At 47.7% G+C, this 23,490-nt stretch overlaps 1 protein-coding gene across 1 annotated transcript in view; it reads left to right on the top strand.

Moving 5' to 3' along the window:
* The window catches only part of LOC135917256 (hepatocyte growth factor receptor-like), a 56,999-nt gene that overhangs the window by 28,983 nt on the left and 4,526 nt on the right, over positions 1-23,490 (top strand). Inside the window, exons 8-15 of the mRNA XM_070539436.1 lie at positions 2,429-2,623; positions 3,291-3,402; positions 3,783-4,052; positions 4,779-4,934; positions 7,655-7,904; positions 9,051-9,197; positions 20,978-21,064; positions 22,068-22,252. Coding sequence (XP_070395537.1) covers positions 2,429-2,623; positions 3,291-3,402; positions 3,783-4,052; positions 4,779-4,934; positions 7,655-7,904; positions 9,051-9,197; positions 20,978-21,064; positions 22,068-22,252 — 1,402 coding nt within the window. The remainder of the gene's footprint in view (positions 1-2,428; positions 2,624-3,290; positions 3,403-3,782; positions 4,053-4,778; positions 4,935-7,654; positions 7,905-9,050; positions 9,198-20,977; positions 21,065-22,067; positions 22,253-23,490) is intronic.

Below are 23,490 nucleotides of genomic sequence, written 5' to 3' on the forward strand. Positions count from 1 at the left end.
TCATCTAAACGAACTTGCTACAAAACGCGAGCGAAAAAAAAAGCCTCTTAGCCAAGAAATACTGCTACAGTCTGTACTGTAATACGACAACACTCTGGAGGAGTACCCTGTTGCGGACTATAAAAAGAATATGACCGACTATTAAGATACTCCCTATTGCAAAATGTGAGTGCAGCTCTATACGTGTTTTCATCTCGCGATATATCGGCTGGCGCGGTCAATCTGTCTCGTGCGGCACGTTGCAAACGGAGTGAAGTGTGGCGCGACTGCATCACTAATTGGGAGATCACGAGAGGCAGCGCGTGAGTGACGCGCGGACGCGATTCACAGCAGCCGCCGCAAACAGACCTCCGCTCATGCAGCGCTTTGTTTCCATATATGGTATCGGTGGACGCACTCGCCGCATGCCTCATCGATTGCGTCATCGGTGAGCAGCCGATGCGCGCTACTCTGGCGCCATCTCATAGCATTCGTCGCCGCAGACCACGTCTTGCGCGCCACTACGCTTTTCTTCTCTCGTTTTCGCCATAGCCTCCTCCTCCGATTTGCTCCTCGCGCTCTCTTCGCTATCGCCGTCATTCACCCCCCGCTTTTCTCCGCGTTCACTCTTTCATCCTTGGTGGTGTTCGTTCGCTCGGTTACAGCGAGAGAGGCCGAGGGACGCCAATGCTCAACGCCGGAACGGCGCCTAAGAGCTGCGCTCTAGAAATACCGTTGGCTCATACTGAACACGAATGTACTTCGGAAAATAGAATAGATACAGCGAAAAGAAACATAGGATGCTGTGCTCTGACCTACTTTCTTTTCTTCTTTTATTATGCGCAGTGCCTTATTATTCTGCTGGAGTACCATGAATTGGGCGCATTCTTCAGATGAAGTTTTTTCTTTGCTGCTCGCTCTTTCTTCCGATTAAGCTGACGGAAGGCCAAAGGCGTTTGTTGGTTTATTGGCAGAATTGCAGTGACAGCTGGTACCTGATAGGCTGTTCTAAGCTTTCATATAAACATAAATAAGGTTCCCGAATGACAAAAATATTCGGACGTTCAAGAACTCGGGCATTCTCATGGAACACAAAGCACATAAAGCCACGACCAGTAATCCATTCCACAATTATTGAGAAGGAGAGAGAGAGAAAGACTAAGGCTTGGTTTTTGACAGAAATTTCATTTGGCTTCTCGGCACCCACAAAGAATAAGGCTAGCTTACCTCCTCGTCCCAGCGCCTCTCAACATTCCATTCGTCTCTATCTCCGCGGTTATTATACCTTCTTTTTATTGGCGGCACAATCTCTTGCGGTAGGCCGCAAGCTAGACGTCTCTTTGCGACAACCAGTCTATAGCCAACATTTCCAGTGAGGCCTGCTGAAGAGTTTCTTCCACGGCGAAGACCCGGCTGTCATGGCTAATTTAAACGCAATATTGTCCCAAGTAAGGTCGTCGATGCGTTTCTGTTACTCTTCTGGCTTTCGAAAGAGGTTGTAAAAGGTCACTGTACAAAACGTGACCACGTACAACGACGCATAAGTGAGAAAATAGGTCATAGGTACTGTCATCTAGCGAAAGCGGTGCAATCTACTTCTCGCAAGGGCGCGTGGTCCCTGATGTTGCCGTTGTGAGTCTCTTCTTCCAATGGAATGCGTGTGACAGACTTTACTGAAGGTTTGGGTGTGCGACTCGTTGTCCGGCCGTCTCACTGTTTTCTCTTGGGTCTAAGAAATATACCTAATAAATAATACATTGAATCATTATTTCCCTAATGAAAACTTAGTGGACGCTTGAAGTCCAACAATTTAAACAAATCATGACTCAGTGATAACAACAAGCTCAAATTTGCCTGCAAAAAACGAAGCTGGTGATACGGTAGCAGTTTCTCTGCGGAGGCCACGTAGGACGGCCTCATGCGCGTCCTTATCCGTAATGAACTCTATGAGGCCGTCCCCTTTCTTCTTGCGTTGACTTCGCCTTTTTCTTGTTGGGTTGAACCCAGCGAGTTCGGTCGAACCCGGTCGATCCCCAGAAATCGTGGTCGGCCTAGGCTGGCGTTTTCCATCATCCAATTTGACCAGCTCTAAAGTAATTTTTGAATTTCTCGTGCGATGATCGGGGGCCCCGAGGCTGCTGATCGGCGCGACCGAGCGTCGTCGGCTTCATTATTTAGTGAGTAAAGGCAAGGCCGAAAGTCAAGGACTGAAGAAGGACATAAACGACAGTCCTTCAGTCCTTGTCTTTCCCGCCTTGCCTTTAATCATTCAAGCATGAACCAACTAGCCCAAGCAAGAGTTTTACTTGACGTTATTTAAACCCCCGTTCAGCTTTGGACGCTCGGTGTATAGCCGTGCGTTGTGGCACGGTGACGAAACAGTTCTGCCTCTATATAGCTATGTCGTAATAACCAATACTCTATTTTTAACTGCTATACGACGTGACAGGATGAACTCGACTTCGCTGGAATGCTCAACGAGCGCCGTCGCCAACAAAAGTCACTTGAACCAGGAGATGCAGATCGTCCTCACCATAGATGGCACGGACGTCCCTTTCATTCCAAAAGAAAACCTGAGCTCCAAGTTCACCTACAAACCTGACCCCATCATCGACGACGTGACACCGAGGCGGTCTACTTTCAGGCAAGTGACACACAGGGGAATTGCGGATGTTGTATCTGAAGTTGTTTTTGAAATTTGGGATGTTGATGAATTTGATCAGCGTAGGCCATATTTTCTGGTGCAGAGGCAACTAAGGCCATCTTGCGTCAAGTATACTGCAATTAAATTTAACGGGCAGACATTTCTAATGCATTTGGGGGATATGTGCACATACTTTATGGCCTTTAACGCGAACGTCTGAGTGTGCTGTTAAACATTGCGTTTTCCATACACTGATTTCTTCTACTTTCTTCCTGGAGTGATAAGATGCCGTCCTGTGGTAGGTGACTTTAAAACGCAATAGTTAGGTGACACGTTTATTAATAGCAAACTGCTATGGCTGAAATGTCTAATTAATTACTGCAGAAAATAATAGATAAGGGTGGGAAGACAGCATATAAGTGTTAATGAGTCGGCTGTGCATGGGGCAGCATTCACCAAAGTAACATATCAACATTCATAAGTTGTGGTCTTTCTGTTAAAGCCTTGAACACCGTTACTATGGGCATAGGGTTACAGTGGGTACAGGTTGGACGAGGTCGGAGCTAAGTTGAACTGATTGAAAATAACCTTAAGCAGCTTTCTACGTGTGAGCGGCATTAGCAACGTTGATTCTGATGGTCGCCATCGGTTCAATGATGGTTCGCAGCGGGAACTTCTCTCTTGAGGTGACGGGCGCCCATTTGGACAGCGTGGCTCAGCCTGCCATCGTCACTCGAGTGACCTCTGTGAACCAAGAGCAGAAAGAGAACATAAGAAAGGTAAAACGCTGCTTTTGTTCGTGACGTTGTACTTCGTATAGCGTATAGAAGGAAAGCGGTGTTCGTGCAGATTAAGTTCGCCAAAGCACCCTCGAAGATGAGCCGAACGCGTCCAGCGATGTCTTTTGCGTGGCTCCCACCGTTCTTCCGTATATATATATATATATATATATATATCGTCTTTTTTCAATTGTCACCTACGCGCTGCATGTCTCGCTGCAATCTCCCAGTGACAAGTTTTAAGTCTAACCCAATCTCAGCTTCACACAGGTCGCTCAAGGTAAACGATGCACCTTACCTCAATATTGTAGCATGCGCGCTGTTTGTATAATCGGAGATGCCCATTGAAACGTTTTGGTCATATATGCCATGCGTTACAGGAATGCCGTGCCATAGAGGGAGGCTTCAAGATGCAGTGCCCTGGCACTTCACTTATGGAGTCATCTGTTATCAGCCCCAGCGAGTTGAAGGGACTGAATGACTCGGTTCTGGTGTGGATCAGTTTTCAAATGGATGGGCTGCATCTTCCACAGGCCATCGACGGCGGCAATGGACACTTCACCTTCGTCTACCAGCCGGAGCCACAGTTTATGAGGTTTCCAGAAATGGAACGTGGCGTCGACCCCAGCGAACTCGCAGTTGAAATTACGGTGCGAGATTCTAGTTAAGTTCGCATTTGTTTTAAGCCGCTGGTATTCACGTAACAATATGACCGTTTAATTCGGCTGACTGGTATCGGCTAAGTCCGCATGACAATATTAGCATCGCTGTGCCACCTTATTTCCATGTTCTTGATGTCGTCGTCGTCGTTGTAGCCACTTACAGTCTCTCTGAACGTGCTCAATGTCAAAAACGTCCCCGTAATTTTGCAGAATTTAGTTGCCAAGTTAGAGTAACTATCGCAATGTCTATACGAGGTTGTGTTGCAATGTCTAAAAGACGTTAAAATGATTTTCGAACAATTGCAGTGTTTCTTTTTTTGGACCACTTGCTGATGTCGTTACCGACGAACGTGCTCGTGAACGTATCAGCAGACACAGCCCTTATGAATTTCCTTTGTCATCCATAATTTCTATGCTTCACTTGAAGCCGTTGATCAGTTACTAGTGTCGGCCTTGACTAAACTTTGCTTAAGTTTTGCTTAAGTTTTGCTTAGAGCAGTATTGCTTCGCAGCAATACTGCTCTAAGCAAAACTCCTCTCTCTCTCTAATATATATATATATATATATATATATATATATATATATTGCCTTGCCTTATGCCATTTAAAGAGTACGTGTGCCACATAGGTGCTTTTCCACTGCTATTGCCGGATGATGGTATTTTACTGTTAGTGGATGATTTGGGTGTGTCGATGACATGTTCTTTGTTTTAGGGAAACCACTTCGAACTTTTTATGGACGATGAGCAGGTTTTCTTGCGTGTGAATGGCTTGGACGACGCATGCGATGTCACCAATGTCAGCTCGCACTCAATTGTTTGCAAGATGAAGCCTGGCGTTCTGGAACAAGATTCACCTTGCGCGTTAGAAGTGAGTAAGCATCTTCCGAACAGTTTGTTTATTTTCAAACAATCTTGTTCTTCATATTGCTAATGTAACTGAGTGTATTCATCATCAACAAAAAGTCGTGACTGTTTTTATATAACGGAACTTAAATATGAGCACGCAGAAATATGCGTTTGGAATGTGAATATTCTGTTGTTATATCATGTCGGTTCCGTGGTGCTGAATAGCTTAGGCACAGTAAACTGGGCTCGGGTAGTATAAGTAAGTCAATAGCCTGCAGGCCCGCGAACAAAAGTGCTGCTGCCGCTTGCCGCCGCCGCACCTTCTCAGTCGCATCTCGCCGGGTAAGGTGGGCCGGCCCTAGAGAACGTGCAATTGCAAAACAGCGCTGATCCCGTTGATAGCCTGATGCTGATCTCTGAGATAGTGCACTCCGCGGTCGCTTGGATCATGTGGGTGGTGCGGTTGCAGCTTCTGTATCTTTCTGATTTGTCGGGCCGGAACGTAATCACTACAACCACCGCGGTAGCATGGTGGCTATTGACCCTTTTCACGGCGATCCCGTGGGCGCTGTGATATTTTATCACGTGGTGACGTGTTCAATGGTTACCTCAGCTGTCTCCGTTGCCTCTGTGTTTACAATGGGTGTACATGATGCCTCCGCAAACGTCTGTTTAGGCGGATATCGTAGACGTCGACAGGGTACTAGACATGCGAAGCTTTGGCTACAGCTGCAAAAAACACGTAAGCACTTTCGGAGCTCAGGACGCTTTGTCCAAACGGCGCGATAAGCGTATACGGGGCTTGTAATAAAAGCGGGGCTAAAAATGTATTTCAAGATATGCTAACTCTCCGCTTATGAAATAAATCAGTATCAGTGGGTCAAACGTTTTGTTCGTTATTTAGCCAATACTTATAAGCATTGGCCTGTCACGCTTCTGACTCTGTAAAGTTCCCCGGTTGTTCACTATCCGATTGTTTATTTTATGCCTGATTGCTCGCGGGTGTGCTCAGTTGGGATGGGTTTGTTCTTGCTGGACACAAGGCTTGTAACGTAGATGTTCTGTACGCTGTAACAATAGCTTGTAGCAAATACGTATTATCGCTAGTCACTAGGTTACTACGTGGTCCCTTACGAAACGTTCAGCTTGGAACATTCGCGTGTCGTCGGTGTAGTCGCCGTCACCCATGCATGCTTCGGCGCATGGAGCACGTACGGTCTGAGGCGGAGGATGGGTGAGTGGGGCAGAGAGCCCCAGGCGTACGTCCTCTGCCTCACAGCATGGACCCGGTGTTATGTATAGCACCGCTTCGCGAACTTTGACGCACGGATTCATTCCGTGCCTGAATATGCCACTTACAATTTTTGCAGCTTACTGTGCACGTCTTCACTCCACCGCTCCATGTTTTTCACCGTGAACGGAGTACAGTGCGTTAGCGAAAACCCAATTGCATTTCCGACGGCTGAAGCAGCGCAGAAGAGGTAACAGTTTCGTATTCGCGCGCTTTCGCTGAGGCAACGTGCGGCGCCCCGCCGAAAGCGCCCTCTCGTTCCTCTAGAGGAAACTGCTTCGCGAAAAGGGTCCATAGTTTATGGTGCTATTCTGCTGAGTAAGAAGGTTGCAGGTTATATTCCGGCCGCGGCGACCGCAGTTCGAAGGGGCCGGGATGAAAAAGCACTCGTCTACAATACTCTCGGTGGTCAAAATTAATTCGGAGTCTGTCATTGCAGCAACGGCCTTCCAGAATAAAGAACGCAGGTCTGTCACATTTGGCAACACATTGCACAGCATGTGCTTACACGCCCACATTTGATTGCACACCCTTATAATCTGGAGAAATAAAGATGAAAAAGCCCCCCTCATGTCAGAGGCCTACTCGATAAGTTAATGTGGTGACAGGTGCGTCAGCAAGGCGCCACTTGCGCTAAGCAGCAAAGAAAAGATTTTTCTGGATGTTTGGAACCCGCAAATCTCACAATCTTGTGTATACCGTTATTCTATCATGGTTCACGTTGTGGTTGAGGGTAATGGCTGTTGTGCGGGTATACGGGTGTGCGAGTTTTTCTGTATATGTGGTGTTTGTAAGAAATAAACTTTCAGTCGTGAGTCAGCGCTCGTGTTACGACTCTCTTCTTTGTGCTTGTTGGTTCGTTCGCGCTGTAATAAAGGCGCAGTTGTACCGACTGGCCCAGCTAGCTGCCGTACTTTAATCCGGCGTCCGCATCTAGGCGTGCTTCATTATAACACCGTCGTTTTGGCGCGTATAAAACCCCGGAATTTATTTTATGTATGCGTTATGCTACAAAACTTCCTGTATAAGAGTTGTAACGTAAAATTAGTGGCGCGTTGTAGAACACTTTTATGGAATTTAATTTAACGCTTCGTGAAAGCTTCTCTGCGCATAGATTGCGCTATTCGCTTTTCATCTCCATATTCCTTGTCTGGTATAGAACACATATCTGAAAACGTTTAATTGAGCTTATATACAGTTAGAAGACAAAATCATTATTAAATTTTCTACAAATATTGCTCGGAACCTTTCTTTAATATACTTGAGAGACTTATAGCGATGTTACATTAACAAATGCAGTAGTACTAGTGGAGATTAGTGGAGATTCATCAATGTGGTCCCTGTGGCCGCTGCAATTTTTATAGAAAATGTCAAACAACTTTAGCTTTGTTAATTTTTAACGCTTAGCGCAAAGTCAAACTGAATGCTCCCCGCGCGGTTGTTTTGAGCAGGTGGTCTACGCGGGACAGAGCTACCCGGTTGGTGCCGTTAGGCTGATGACAGCTGAGCAGCCAGGTCCTCACGTCGGTATCATCGCTGGCTCAACGGTGGCTGCCGCGCTTGCAGCAGTGGTCGCCGGCGTGGGGTTCCTCTTGTGCCGCCGCCGACGTCAACGGGACAAACGCACCTGGCAAACCAGCGACGTCGTTAGCTTCGACCAGCGTCACAACAAGAGCGACTCTTTGGCTAACGCATCCAATCGTGAGGGAGCTTGAGTCCGTAGTATTCTATATGCAAAAAGGAGGTTCTCGATTAACCCAGCTACTCCATACTTTTCGAAAACTCAGAAGGCAACTTTCGAAGAGACAAAAAAAAAAAGAAATCAGTGTTGTGGTGTAGTCAGACGCGAAAGAATATGAAGTTAGAACATGACAGGAAAAGGCGCCTTTTTCGGGCTTTTTGTCTGTTGGAAAGCACAAAACCCACACACTTAAACTAACACATTAAACGGGTTTGCGTTGGCAACTACAACTTCTGTGCGTGACAAATCCTCTTCGCATGGCCAAACACAGCCTTCACGAATATAGGGCATAGCTTGCACCTTTAGCCAGCACTTGTTCCTTGTCAAGACAATATGTCAGGTATACCATGCGTAGTACATTGCAGTGGCTAAATATGCGCTATTATTATAAGGAGAGAAATCAGGGCCTACTATAAAGGAAAGTAATATCGATACTTGTTGCCGGGTTATTTGGTTCAAATTATGCTCGCGCAATAGGTCGCCAAACAATACGAAGTAAGAACAGGACCGGAAAGAGCGTCCTTTTACACCACCACGGCCATGAATGATATATAGGCTAGCAACAAGTAACGGTGTGAAGAAAAGAAAAGTTGTTTGCTAGTTCTTTTAAGTGATATGAATTTGGAGAGGCTCTGTAAAATTGTATTGCTGGAGGAAATTTTCATACCCAGAAATACGTTAACGCGAACATTTTTTTAAGCAGAATCATATTAAAGCATGTACGCAAAAAAACAAAGAAATTCTGTCTGTAAAGTGTACTTCTACATGCCATTTTAACCCTTCAGAAATGTTACTCTATGAACTGTTATTTTTATGCCTCAGTGCTGCTTATATACAACACGTCTACAGTTGAAGTGACATTGTGCAACGGCCTTTCAACATCTGCACCAAAAAAGGGAAGAAAGGGTGGGGTCCCCGCCCTTTCTTTAAGGGGAGAGAAACATCTGGTTTGCTACCCTTCACTGAAGTAAGGATAAGGGGAGACACAAAGATAGAAGGAAAAGTACAGAAACAAACGACATGCTCGAAAGAAAATGTCTCGTTTTTACGTCCTATTCAGTCGCAACGCTAACTGTCATCCTGTTTTTCTGATTTTTTTTGTACAGGCTACGTTCGAAAAGGCAACGTTGACGCCCAACAAGCACTGATGGAGGCCCCATTTGACATAGATGAAGAAACCAGAACGATGCTTCAAAGAGAAAACTTGCTCGTCGATCGAGGGCGGCTCCATTTGGGTCGTGTCATCGGGCAAGGTATCTAGTCCTGACTTTCTGAGTAACATTTCTTGTTTCATAGAACGTAAAGCCATTTCTGGAATCGTTGTAGCTCTGCCCTTCTGTGGAGGTCGCCGACTGAATCAGAAAAAAAGGCTAGTGCAAGGTAAAAAAGTATGTTCCGATAGATAAAGATAATGCGTTGTAGATGGAGAAATTATGAATTAAGGTGATTTATATCATACAGGTGGACCTACTCTTTCAGCAGGTGAACTCATATTGGTCGGACACTAGGTCGAAACACCATCGAAGCGCCACACCATCTGGCGTTCTTCACACTGACCAATCTTTTTGTAATTGGAAATAAAATTTAGGCAGCATGCTTCGCTGGAACTCGGAGATGCGAATGAAACTTTGCACAGTTCATTTTCCACTACATGCTCATAATAACAAATTATTTCTATTACATAACGAATTGGTATATGTTATAATATTCAAGAGGAGGTACCGAAATAAAGTAAAATATATAATGGAATCACGTTGCCCCACGGAATAACACAGCAGTCGTTGCCACATTCAGCTATCTAAAAAATCAAGGTGGTCCGTTATGGTCTGCTTGTGTGTTTTGTTTTTATTACAATAGTAGGAAATAAGTGGACAGTTCAAACGAGTTTTCGCCGTCGCCGTCGTTCGTGATGATCGGTATAACGTTCAACTACGATAAGAACGAGTGTCTCGCGCACCATATGCTGTAAGTGCGAGGGCAAGCATGCGAGGGTACGCTGAGAAGGATGGTGGCTTGATGCGCGCCCAATGTTGGAGATCACGTGATCAAGCTCGCGCCTGACGATGAGAGCGCGCGTCTCTTACCACTGGCCGGAAGTGGCTGCGCGTGGCTGTGCGCGCCGCTGAGCGCCTACGCGGCCCCTGCGCCATATCTCGGAGGTAATCTGCGACACGCGCAAATGCCAAGGGCGAGCCGAGATATCTGGTGGCATCACGCGCTCTGTGTCCCGCGCAGTGGCGTAGCTAGGTCGTCTGGCACCCGGGGCCCATAGGTCTTCTGTCACCCCCCCCCCCCCCCCTGATGTAGTCGAGGAAGGCGAGGATATCGACAATTTCCGGGTCTCAGCTCCAGTACAGCCACCTTGGATACCGCGCACGTTCCCCGGGACCCCCTCTCCTTCGCTTTCTTTCCCAGAGATCGCGAATGCAGCAAATATACACGCTGTTTTTCCTGCGCCGAATAACACAGGGTGCTGGACTGATAACGTGTGATAAGCCCATGTGCCCATCTTCTGTCAAACTGTAAGGCTTGGCAGCCAATACAAATGCGGCATCGTGGAAAATATGGCTCACGTCACAAGTAAAAACAGATATCTTTATAATAATGTTTTAATTACCAATTTTAGCGGCAATATTGCTTTTGGAAGATTGAAGCCCGACATTCCTATCTTTCCCAACAACAACTTCACAAAAATCGTATTAGGTACTATGGCACGCAGTATTTTGTCTGTGTGCAGCCCTGAACGAAAACGAAAATTAAATTGCTTGTCAGGGACGCTGATCTCCCCACCCTATTAGAAAACGCTACCTGCCTCCCCACTGCGCGGGCGCCAATGCTATGACAATTACGAGTTCTCTTCATTCTGATCAATAAAGCCTTGTTTTTATTTGCTGCTATGCGGACAAATGTGATTATCCGAGCTGTGGTACCACCGCAAGATTGGGAACAGAATAGAGCACGCTTCGCGTCGATTTCTGGCGTCACCATAAAAAAAGAAAGAAAAAGCCGCGATGAAGCCCGTGCCAGCGAAAGTTTGCACTACTGTTGGTCTGCACTCGCAGTGGAGAGGACTAAGCGATCAACGTCACCGGTCCACTATTTCATATTTCTTTCGCTGCTGCCATATACTGGGCGCCATCTGCAGTGCCAAAGTACTGTAGGTTGTAGCACCCAAAACGATATTGTTTCAGAAGTTTTGGTTGAGTTAATAATATGACTTTGAGTCCTCAATTCTCCAATTGAAGTGCTTCCTCTATAAGTACTAATTACGGGATTATTAAGGATATGGTTATTAATTATCTGCCCTATTTTTCGCGCTACCGAGTTCCTAGTAATCATAAAAAGACATAACTTCATAGAATCTCGATCGGAAATATCCTAACAAAATTCACCTTTTTTTTGTAAAATTCTGTGCAGCTGATACAGACACTGTACTTGTGACATGAAGCCGCACAGCAACAGTTTTCTGAAACTTTCGAGGGTAAGAAGGAAAGCGTGAAACATAACGGCAGGTTTCGCAGCGGCTTCTCGGAGCGAGCGGAAGAGGGGAAGTAAAAGCGAGCCGGACATCGCGGCGGGCCCGTGACTACAGCCTGTCGAGTCATTCGCCGCCAAACTCTGCGGCCGAACCGAGTCTGAAGACGATCCAGAGAATCCAATTCGCGACTTTTGACGGCCCCACTTATGGAACGTCGCTTTCAACGAACGCTTCGCCGTAAACGCGAGCGCCGGGCGCGCTGGTTGAACGCCCTCTTGCTGCTGTCTTTGTTCGTCTTCGCTGCGCGTTCTGAACAGAAGAGGGACCCAAGAGCCCCAACGCCTTACAACGCCTCACTGTATGTTTAGCGACTCCTGCTCCCAGCATAAACGCACAGCGCGAGCGCACCCCACATGAAACGTTCCGCTAAGGCGAGTAGTTTAGCGACCACTTCACGAATTAAATTTTTTTAGCCCGCACATTCGTGCAATTATTTCGGGGGGTGTTGATAGAGCTGCAGCCGACAATTCTGCGGCGCAATGCATCGGGTGCATGGGCTCGGGCTACTGGATGCCGGAGCATTCTTTGCAATTTGCGCTCAGTCAAGCCGGCGGAAAGAGGGGTGTCTTCAGGCGTATATGACACCCCCCCAACAGGCACCTTGCACCCGGGGCCCACGGCCCCCCGGCCCCCCCTGTTGCTACGCCACTGGTCCCGCGCATCTATTCTTGTGAGTCGTGTAACATCATAATTTTGGAGACATGCTGTAGTGGGTAGTGACTGCGAGCCAGAACGCTATTTTTCTAGCTCAGCTATTTTCGTATGTAGCAAGCTGCCAGGAGCCGGCTGGTATCAAGTTTCATGATGGCAAACGATTTTTCGCTACCTTACGAAGCATTTCCGCCCGAGCTACGCCGACGCCGCGTTAAGACGCTGCGCACGCCTGGAGGCGAGCCTAGGCGAGCTACCGCCCGCCAGGCCTTACAATACCCAAGCCCTACGCACCAATTTTTCGCCAAGCATGAAGGCCCACGTCGAAGGAGAGGAGACGTCTCCCGAAGAATTCCGTGGAGATGCCGGCTGGTGCATGATCGGCTCCAAACCCCTGTCCGGCCGCAGCACATCGCTGGATACACCTAAGAACGAAGCCTACTCTCGCACCAGTGAGGCAGATGGTCGACAACCGCCGCGACGCCCTCGGAACGTAAAACAACAGGTACTCAAGGCCAGCAGGATGCCGGCCCTCCCGAGGAACGACATCCAGATCGTCGCTAGACCCAAGGTCGGCCTCAACACCGCAACGATTGGCGCAGTCAGCATTGTGTCAGTCACATGCCAGGCTGCAGGAGCGTCCGATCAAGACGCCAGCGAAGATACCGTCTGCCCAAACACCCATCAAAACATCGTCGTTATCAACACAATCAGTGGCACCAATGCCGTAAAGTGCAGGAAGCTCGAAGTAATCGTGATCGGCGACCGCCAATAGGAGGTCAACGCGTATGAAACGCCTCCCGATCATGCAGCCAAAGGGGTCATCCGAGGCATACCCCTCGAAAAAGGCTCCAGAGCCTTTAACTCCAAAATCGTCAACGACAGGAACCCGACAGCCCTAGCAGCGAAGTGTCTTGGCAACACTACGACAGTCATCATCGCCTTCGAAGGCATAACAGTGCCCACTCTTCTCAGGTACGGATCCACTCTGCTTCGCTGTTCGTTCTACAGGAAGCAGGTCGACATTTGTCACCAATGTGATAGACTGGGGCACCATATGGACGTCTTCCCAAATCTCCAGGGCAAGATCTGCAGGGATTGCGGCGCCAAGAATCCAGACCCCAATCAGCAATGTACCCCAAACAGCCACTATGTGCGGAGGGGAGCACCGCACGGCGGACAAATCCTGTCGAGCAAACGTCAAGACCTCGTGTATAATCAAAAAACGAATATAGGAAAGGAAAAGGGCCGAAGCGGAAGCAGAACTCGAGGTGGTCAAGGAATTCAGAGGAGAGCCAAGATCCAGATCCAGAGGCTGGGTTACATCCAGATCGACGTCGGTTACCGGGACCCCTCGATCCCGCCAGCGCAGCCGGTCGAGGAGCAGAGCTCGCAGTCGCACCCCCGGACCAGGCCGAGCCAGCTCCAGATCCAACCGACGCCGCCAAGGCGCTCAGGAGGTCTAGGCTCTCCCCGAAAAGGTGAGGTGGGCAGACGCGCTCAAGGGCGCGCCAAGGCGCGGGGTCTACAGAGTAACTGCCTCAGAACCGCGAGTCACAAATAACATAGACAATAAGATTATTGCAGAAATAAACCATGAGAACGGCATGGTCAGGAGCCTGGTACAGCAGCTAACTCAAGAGGTACGTGAACTAAGAATGGTCGCGCCTCCCGCGCAACCCCCAAGACCCATTCCCGTCAGCACTCCTGCTCCGAGCAACAATGGCGAGAAACAGGACAAAGCAACCCCACCCGCGAAAAAGCGAGCCGTGCAAAGCCAAGACACCAGCCGCGCCGAACGGGCGAGTTTGGAAAAAAGCCATGCTTACCGAACTGCAAATCGCAATAGGCAATCTGTCTTACGCCATATCCGGTCTCACAACCAGGATGGTCAAGCTCGAGGAATGTGCGATGTGGGCACCGTCCCTGTCGTGGTGCCAGACACGACAGAGAGCTATTGGTTTGGCAGTGTAACTGCAAAGGTCTAGCCGGGAAAAACCGGCCCTACACCAATACGTAAGAATCAACCAACCAAAACCCGATGTCATAATGGTACAAGAAACCGTGGGCTTGTCGGCCAACATCCCGGGTTACCGCGCCCTCGTCCCTAAATTCCAAAGTGATAGGGGCATCGCCACACAAATCAGAAAGGGCCTAGTACCCATAGAACATGATATAAAGGCCCGCAGGTGAAGCCTATAATCACAGAGATTATTCCTAAGAGAATGCAAACGAATAGCATCTTTCTACTGAACATATACAGTAACCCATCCAACAAACGGCAGCGTTTTCTCTCCCTGCTCAAAAAGGTGGCCGAGCCCTCCGGCCTGAACCCGGTAATAGTGGGCGGGGACTTCAACGCTCCGTGCCATGCCTGGGGATACGGCTACACCACAACCAAGGACAAACAGTTAAGGAGGGCTACCTGGAGAAACACCTTAGAAGACCTAGGTAGCGACCACATGATCATCGAGATAAAGATCCCCCGAGAGGAAACCGCCCCTCCCCCCCCCCCCCCCCCCCCGGTCAAAAGCTTCAAATGGACAGACTGGGAGAAGTTCCGCAAGCAACGGGATATCAGGCTAAATGATGAGCCGATCGGTGACATTGATACATGGATCGCGGACCTGACCAGAGATGTCGGGGAAGCCGCCCAAACCATCACTCCTAAAATTCTAACGGAGTCACCTCGTTACCTCTGGAAAGCTAAGAAATCCATACAAACCCGATGGCAAGCCCAGCGGCTCAGTCCAAAGCTGAGGAAACAGACAGCCGAACTAAACAAACAAATCGAAGAGCATTGCAAAACCTTGAACAAGAAACAGTGGTACGAAGTCTGAAACGCCGCTGATGGCCAACTTCGCAACGGAAGAACGTGGTGACTGCTGAGGCACATGGTGGGCGAAACCCAAAGCAAATACAAGCAAAGAGCCGACATGCCTAGATTTCTGCACAAAGAGAAAGGGGTGGCGAGCGAGAAGCAAATCGTCATGAAACTCTGCGGCAAGTAGCTTCCGCAGCGACCGATGGTCGAGCACAGCCGGTACACTGCCAGTCCCCGTCCCAAGTTAGATGAAGACTTCAGCGAGGCGGAAATCAGAACGGCACTCGAAGGACTCAACGGCAAGTCAGCCCCAGGACCGGACAGGGTTAACAACAAGACGCTCAGAAACCTGAACGACAAATATGTTACCAAACTCACGGGCTACATCAACAAGTGCTGGAAAGAAGGCCGCATCCCGGAGCAGTGGAAGAGGTCAAAGGCTATCCTCATACCCAAGCCCGGAAAGCCATTGAGCTTGGAGAACTTACGCCCAATCTCTCTCACGTCGTGCGTGGGTAAGGTCTTGCAACACGCCTTCCTGAACCGTATCAACAGCCATCTAGAAGAGACGAAAGCCTAACCCCTCACCATGATAGGCTTCCCGTCCCGCCAGTCCACGCAGGACGTAATGTTAAAACTGCAGAACCAGATCCCTGACGACAAGACAAAAAACACCAGAGCCATCCTAGAGCTAGACCTGGAGAAAGCATTCGACAACGTTGCTCACGAGTCGATCCTGAAACAAGACTAATCTGAACGGGGGGGGGGGGGGGGAGGGCCTACAACGACGTGAGGGAGTTTCTGAACAATCGCAAAGCCACCCTGACGTTTGGCGACCTCGAGTACGAAGAACGGACCAAGGGAAGTGCAAGTACCCCCAGGGCTCAGTTATATATCCGCTCCCGTTCAACTTAGTCATGCTAGGTCTCCCCAGGAAACTGCGGGAAATCGAAGGAATATGCCACGCTATATACGCAGACGATATAACAACTTGGGCGGACCGAAAGCAGTGACGGGAAAATTAAGAACGCACTACAAACGGCCACTCACAAAGTCGAAGAGTACCTCCAAGAAACGGGCCTCAAATGCTCCCCGAGCAAGTCCGAACTACTCCTTTACCGGCCCATGCGCAGAGGCATGCCGCCAAAGAGCTACACAGGACCCCGGCAATACGAGGAAGTCGGCCTGTACACCCAAGACGGAAACGCAATCCCCAAAGTAAACAAGATCAAAATCCTCCGAATGATCATTGAGGCCAACGGAGCTAACGGCGAAACCGTGAGGAAGATCGAAGGCAAAGTGACCAGCGCCACGAGACTCATGAAGAGGATAACCAATAGACACGCGGGCATGAAGGAAGAAAACTTCATTCGACTGATCTACTCCTTCGTTGTCAGCCACATCGCCTACGTAGCCGCCTACAACTGGTACGTCGCGAAAAAGCACAAGTTCAACACGCTCATAAGGAAAACGTACAAGATACCCCTGGGCTTCCCGGAATCGATGAGCACTGAGCTCCTGGCCCAGCTGGGCATACACAACACCCTGGAAGAAATAGGCGAAGCACAACGCATCTCGCAGCTCGAACGCCTGTGGACCACCACGACGGGAAGATACATTATGAACAAGCTCGGCATAACGTACCACAACCAGCACGGTCAGAAAATACAAATACACAACAAAATCAGAGACATCATTACGGTGGCAAACATACCAAGAAACGTGCACCCCGATTACAACTGAGGTAGAAGAAAGGCAAGAGCCGAGGCTCTGCTCCATTCATTCGGCCGGGAGAGAAACGCGCGCTTTGTCAACTAAGCCGAATATCCGAACGGCCAAAAATACACCGCCGTTGTCACAGACACAAATTCCAATATCACAATCGCATGCAGTGTATACACCAAACACTCGGAAATAGCGGAGGAAGTAGCGATCGCGCTGGCCCCCACAAGACAGGAATGCGAAGTTGTACTAAGCGACTCGCAAACGGCAGTAAAGAAATACGACAATGGTAGAATTTCCAAGGAAGCTCTGTCCATTCTTGCCAAAGCGGGCAGATCCAAAACCCCGAGCTCGAGGATCATATGGTTCCCCGCGCACGTCACCACTGAAGGCGACGCGCTCCCGAACCTAAACAGGACGGCATACCGGACGACGTGAGACATGACCCGCCGCGCCGAACAGGGCAAAGCCTCTCGCACGATAGCAAACACTCTTCGCACAGAAAAGGACAGGCTTACCAGATACAACGATATAACCAGTGCATATCTAAACGCCAGAAGGATATACCCGCCTCCGAGTCCTAAATTGAACAGGAGGCAGGCAGTCACCTGTAGACAGCTCCAGACGAACACCTTCCCTGATCCTATCTTCCCAGATAAGCATCAGAACTACACGTGCAAATTGTGCCAGGAAGGACCAGCAATACTCAAACAAATGCTGTGGGAATGCAATGCAGTTATAGGAAGCATGGCAGTTGCTCCAGAGACCTTGTCGTCGAGGTGGGCCGCCGCTCTGCGCAGCTCAGACCTCGGAATCCACACGTGGGCAGCCCAGCAAGCCCGTGAGGCGGCGTTCAGGCAGGGCCTTGACATTCCCCCGTGCGAGACCTGAGCCCAGGTCACGTTGAACCTTGCCGGACGTACACGAAAGTTGTATCCATCCATCCATACTAAAGTGAGAGGCAGCAAGAGGTGGTCGCTCCTCGCTGTAGGCGCTCTTCGTCATGCCAGCGTTGTGAGGACCAGTGTTCGCAGTCATCGAATGATATCTTTTCATGCTTGCCGGTGCACGCGGGAATAACCATGCTCGCAATTTAATTAGCGAATGTTTACTTGTATCTATATGGCCGATAAAACAACAAAGCTTACTTCATGTAATTGCATAATACTTGACTATTGCTATCAATGCTTCGCCTTTCGGGCGGAACTAGGGCCTTTTTATTTAATTGTATTATTATATCCGTCACTTTTCGCAAGGGTCCGCTGAAAGTTTATCGTGCATACCCCGCGCCGGATTTTGAAGTGACGGTGCCTGCAGCATGCTCCCATCTTTGCAACACTACGGCCCAAACAATGAAACGTTCCTTTCCTTCGAGCGCTTCCTAACCTTACGTGAGGCCTCCTTACAGCGAAGGACCGATGGAGGAAGCAAGCATACTCTGAAAGCTCCCTTCACCCGTCCTCACGTAAGGAGCGGTTGCCGCCATGCCTGGGTTCGAGATTATCTCTTAAAAGCTTTAGGCGAACACCAGAACACCATTATTCAATAAAAAAGGTTGTATCGTCGCACAATCTCTAAGTTGATGAGCTAATATAGAGAAGCGTGGACGCTTTCTTCTAGTTTTGTTTACTAAACTTTAAAAAAGTTGCGCATTACAGTGCGAAACTTGATGTACTCCAGCAACGCTGGCACGCCGGCGTCGTGCAACGCCTAGCAACGCTTCGATGCCGCACGCGTGACTGAAACGAACGTGCCTGGCAAAACGTACCGTGCTTGCGCTTCTCCGAAGGTGGGCGACAGCACGCACGCGCAAGCAAACGTCACGTGGTTAAGCAGTGAGGCGAAGCGCTCGTTCAGGGCCAGGAGCGGCGTAAGGACGCATGAAGGTAGCTTGGCCCAATCAATAAAACGTTCCTTTTGGGCGTGTGCGAATATTGAAATTTTCGATTACGAATCGAATACGAATAAGGCGAAGAACTCTCTTCGAATATCGAATCGAATATCGAATACATGTGTAGTATTAAAAAATTGCAAGAGAGGTAACAATAGCTTTATTACCCTTTTAAAAATAACATTGCATTTTACGAGGTTGTTTCAAATTAAAGAGGTACTCAATTATAGATAATGGACTCAGGTAATGCCCTCAGTCAGGTAAAACGCTTGTTACAGATTGTCGTGAAGGAAAATTAACTGCTCAATATGGCCAGAAAGTAAACGCTCTCTATGCACTGTCACATTTCTACCGGTAGAAAAGACTCTTTCACTAGGAACTGAAGTGGCAGGGATCGCCAAGTACTTCTGGGCGAGTGCACTTAAAAGCGGGTACCTGAAGCGGCCAATGGACTGCCACCACTCACAAGGATTCATGCCCCTTTCGAGAAGAGGCTTTTGCGCGTAGTCTGTAACTTCCCTCTCAGGGGCAGATGCCAAATGTGTCTTCTCTTTGTTCATCACTAGATCGTCAAAAGCATTCCATACACTCGAGGCCACCAGTGGACACGAAGTCGACGCTGGCACGGCGGTGTCCCCACGGTGTTCCAGGACGGCTTCCTGGAGCTCCCTTGTCACAAGGTTTTTCAGCCAGATCATCTGACCAGATGCCTGATGAACTGTGGCCATAAAGCGCGGATCAAGAAACATGCCTAGGCTGGCCACTTCATCAAATTTCCACTCCGCACAAAGAGCCTTGATACATTTTGAATCAATGTTAGCAAACCCTGAGTTGCCTTTGCAACCCTCAAGGCGATGGGGCATTCCAAAAATAATCGGAATTATAAAGCTTGGTGAAAAAGAAACCGAAACTGATCATGTCTCAAATGCCTGAAGCAGATAGACTGAAACAGAGCATACAGATAATGGCAACTCAGGGTTGCAAAGGCAACCCTGAGTTGCCTTTACAATCTTCAAGGCAATAGGGCATTCCAAAATAATTGGAATTATAAAGCTTGGTGAAAAAGAAACCGAAACTGATCATGTCTCAAATGCCTGAAGCAGATAGACTGAAACAGAGCATACAGATAATGAGCGGATCATGCGAAGTTCTCAGTTAATAAAAATATTCTTAGGAGAATGCGGAGCAAGCATACAATTGGTTAATTGCTCAATTATTCGCAGTCTATCCGAATATTCGCCGTTTCCACCGTTATTCGGCCGTCCTCGGATATTCGTGAATTTCCGAACATGCATTTCTCGAATCGAATACGCTTCGAATATGGAAAATATTCGATTCGTATTCGAAATTCCGAATATTCGCAAACCCCTAGTTCCTTTCCTTCGAGCGCTTCCTAACCTTACGTGAGGCCTCCTTACAGCGAAGGACCGATGGAGGAAGCAAGCGTACTCTGAAAGCTCCCTTCACCCGTCCTCACCTAAGGAGCGGTTGCCGCGTGCCTGGGTTCGAGATTATCTCTTCAAATCTTTCCGCGAACACCATTATTCTATTAAAAATGTTGTATCGTCGCACAATCTTTAAATTGAATAGCTAATATAGAGAAGTGTGGACGCTTTCTTCTAGTTTCGTTTACTAAAGTTAAAAAAAAGTTGCGCATTACAGTGCAAAACTTGATGTGCTCCAGCAACGCTGGCACGCCGGCGTCTTGCAACGCCTAGCAACGCCTAGCAATGCTTGCATGCCGCACGCGTGACTGAAACGAACATGCCTGGCAAGACGTACCGTGCTCGCGCTTCTCCGCAGGTGGGCGACAGTGCGCATGCGCAAGCGAATGCCACGTGGTTAAGCAGTGAGGTGAAGCGCTCGTTCAGGGCCAGGAGCGGCGTAAGGACGCATGAAGGTAGCTTTGGAGCTACCTTATGCTGAGGAAGCACCAAGGAAGCCTTCACCGAGGGCCCCTCAGTAAGGAAGCTTTCAGAGTGACATAAGGTAGCCTCACCCCAATGAAGGCTTCCTTAGTGAGGTAAGGAAGATTTCATTGTTTGGCTTCTTATGCTGAGGAAGTACCAAGGAAGCACCAAGGAAGCCTTCACCGAGGGCGCCTCAGTAAGGAACCTTTCAGAGTGACATAAGGTAGCCTCACTGCAATGAAGGCTTCCTTACTGAGGTAAGGAAGATTTCATTGTCTGGCCCTACTTCGCGCTGATTCAAAGCGGTAGTAATGTAACATTATAAGTTGGTAAAGAACGCTTGCTACATCTACAACTCAGTATTCGGTCACGAAAAGTGTTGAGCGCAGGGCACTTTTGACTCATTGACAAAAAATAAATTTCATTTGGAGATGTTATTAAATGCCGGAAGTTACTTCGTTATAAAAACCATATATTCATTTTCTCTCCACCAAAAGGTCACTTCGGTTGTGTCTACCGTGGGACTATTAAACAAGAAGACAAAGGTCAAGTTCAAGAGGTGGCAGTGAAAACTCTGCATAACAGTGTGTATTCCTGTCATTTCACTTTTCATTCTGAGCGTTTTGCTTACATTATATTCTTGTTTTAAATAGACATAACGTTTAAAGTACATTTGAAGGACAGTTGTTACACGCAGCAAACTAGCGATCGCAAATAGTGTATGATGTTTTGGCAAGTTGTGCACCTAAGGAGAACATAGGTGAAATTTTACATTCAAGTTCTCTTCATAATTTATTTTTGCCATTGTATGGGTTGATATGTAAGCCTCGACGCACCAAAATAGCCTAACCAATAAAACGAGATATTCAGTTTTAGAGAGATGCGGCATCAAAATACTTCCAGTCAGAGGAGACCCTGCCATCCAAAAAATACAAATATTTTGACCGAGTGAATGCGCCTTGTAACCTTAGCACTAACAACTGCCGACTGAGATATACAACCATTTTTTAAATAGCTAATGCACGATGTGCGTGAGTATTTCAGATCTGCTCTTCGAAATTATATTTTCTGTCTGCTAACGTTCGCAAACGTTGGGTGAAACGCATTGTTTGAGGTTTTACTAAACTGGTGTCAAACTAAGACTTTCTCATACTCAGTTTCATGTTTTCACTTGCCAATAAAGATAGAACTTTATTTCACCACTTTCTTTGTTCTCAACTGCTTTAATTTGAAAGCCTTCGTGTGTTTCTCCTGTCGAAAAAAAAATACATATTTTGCACTTTTCTTTGTTTCTTGTGTTAACTGTAGCGCTCATAACATGAAATTAGCTGTCCAAAACACAATGCCCTCCTTAAAGCAGTGTCAGTTTTTTATTATTTTTAAAATTTTAAGTCCAATGATACGCAACGTCGGCTTACAGCGCTAATGGCGTTCTGAGTATAGAAAGCAACAGCGTACGCGGGCCGTCATTTTTGCTCCTGCTTTCCAAAGTTCTGTTTGTGATGGAAGTCCTACTTTTCTCACTCAACACAAAGTATAGTCGATTCCTTCCGACTGACGGGTATGTTCTCTGACGCGACGCTGCAGACTCTCGCGGTGGTGAAGTTGACAGCACGGCGTTCTTGGAGGAAGCACTCATCATGAAGGACTTTCACCACGTGAATGTGCTTCCGCTCATCGGGTTGAGCATCGACAAGGAGGATGGCCTCATGGTTATCACACCCTTCATGAAATACGGTGACCTGCTGTCCTACATACGAGACGACAGAAACGTGAGGGTTGTTTCGTTGCTCGTCAATCATTTTGCAGTAGCGTCTGCACGCCAATAGAGAATGCTGACAACTGCTTTCGATGCATAGCGTTCCCTGTAAAGATCACTGCAGGGAACTCTGGCACTGTGATCGTTGGAAAACCACGCGAGTTGTTGTCAAAACGGATGCATTTGTCTCATATTTGCGTTTGTGGCTTCAGACGCTCTTCTGGCATTACTTACAATGCTCTATTTTTCAAATATCCGAGCTATCATAGTTTTTCTGAATGCAGCAAGGCGACATGACTCTGTGCGCAGACATAATCATCGCGAACTGTTACAAATATAGCGCAATATCTTGTTTAAGATAATCGGTTTGCAAAGCCACGAGGTCGTTTGAAGCCAGAAGGGCGCAGTTTACGTAAATACATGTACTAATCATCGTTTCCATGCTGGCTGGAACGCCATGCTTCTAGCTCCCGCAGACACTAGCAGAAGAGTGACCTCTAATAACCTTTGTAGAAAAAATTCTTTTCAGGGTACAACACTTCGGCGTTTAGCTCCATTCTCGTAGGTTATCATACTCCGTATGAAATTACGTTTATGTTATTGATGTATAATGTTATCATTGCTTAGATCAAGTAAATATACGCCTGCTCTAGTGCAGATTACAAAAAAAAACATGAGGCACAGTTATATGTGAGAGCAGCAGTTATTCCCACGAAAAGAGGTTTCCTCCACTAACTTCGCTCTTATGGGCATCGAAGAAGAAACTGCTACAGCTGAAGGTTGGCGCCGTGTTCTATATGTAGTCGTACAGCCGGCGTAGTTTAGCGTTGCCTATATATATATATATATATATATATATATATATATATATATATATATATATATATATATATATATGTATGCTGGTGTAATGTAGAGAACACGACAGATCAAGGGCAGGACAAATTAAAATTCTGTCCCTGCGCTGCTGCTCTATTTAGCTATAATGTGCAGGAGCCAGCTCAGATTGGCGCTATTTTGCCTTTGGGAAGCACGTGCCACGTGTATGAATGTGTTCGATCATTTCCAATAAACATGGAACGCTCTTTACGGCACTGTACGTGCATCTACTCATGGAAGTTTTCAGAACACAGAGAGAGTAAAAAAAAAGAAGCTAATGGTTCTTCAACGAGCCTTTACAGCTGGGAATTGAAAATCACGCTGCCTAAGCGCCTGCTCTTTGCTGTCCGTTCGCCTCAATGAAGCTAACTT

This window comes from Dermacentor albipictus, chromosome 5 (genome assembly GCF_038994185.2).
Source record: "Dermacentor albipictus isolate Rhodes 1998 colony chromosome 5, USDA_Dalb.pri_finalv2, whole genome shotgun sequence".
Taxonomy (NCBI): domain Eukaryota; kingdom Metazoa; phylum Arthropoda; class Arachnida; order Ixodida; family Ixodidae; genus Dermacentor; species Dermacentor albipictus.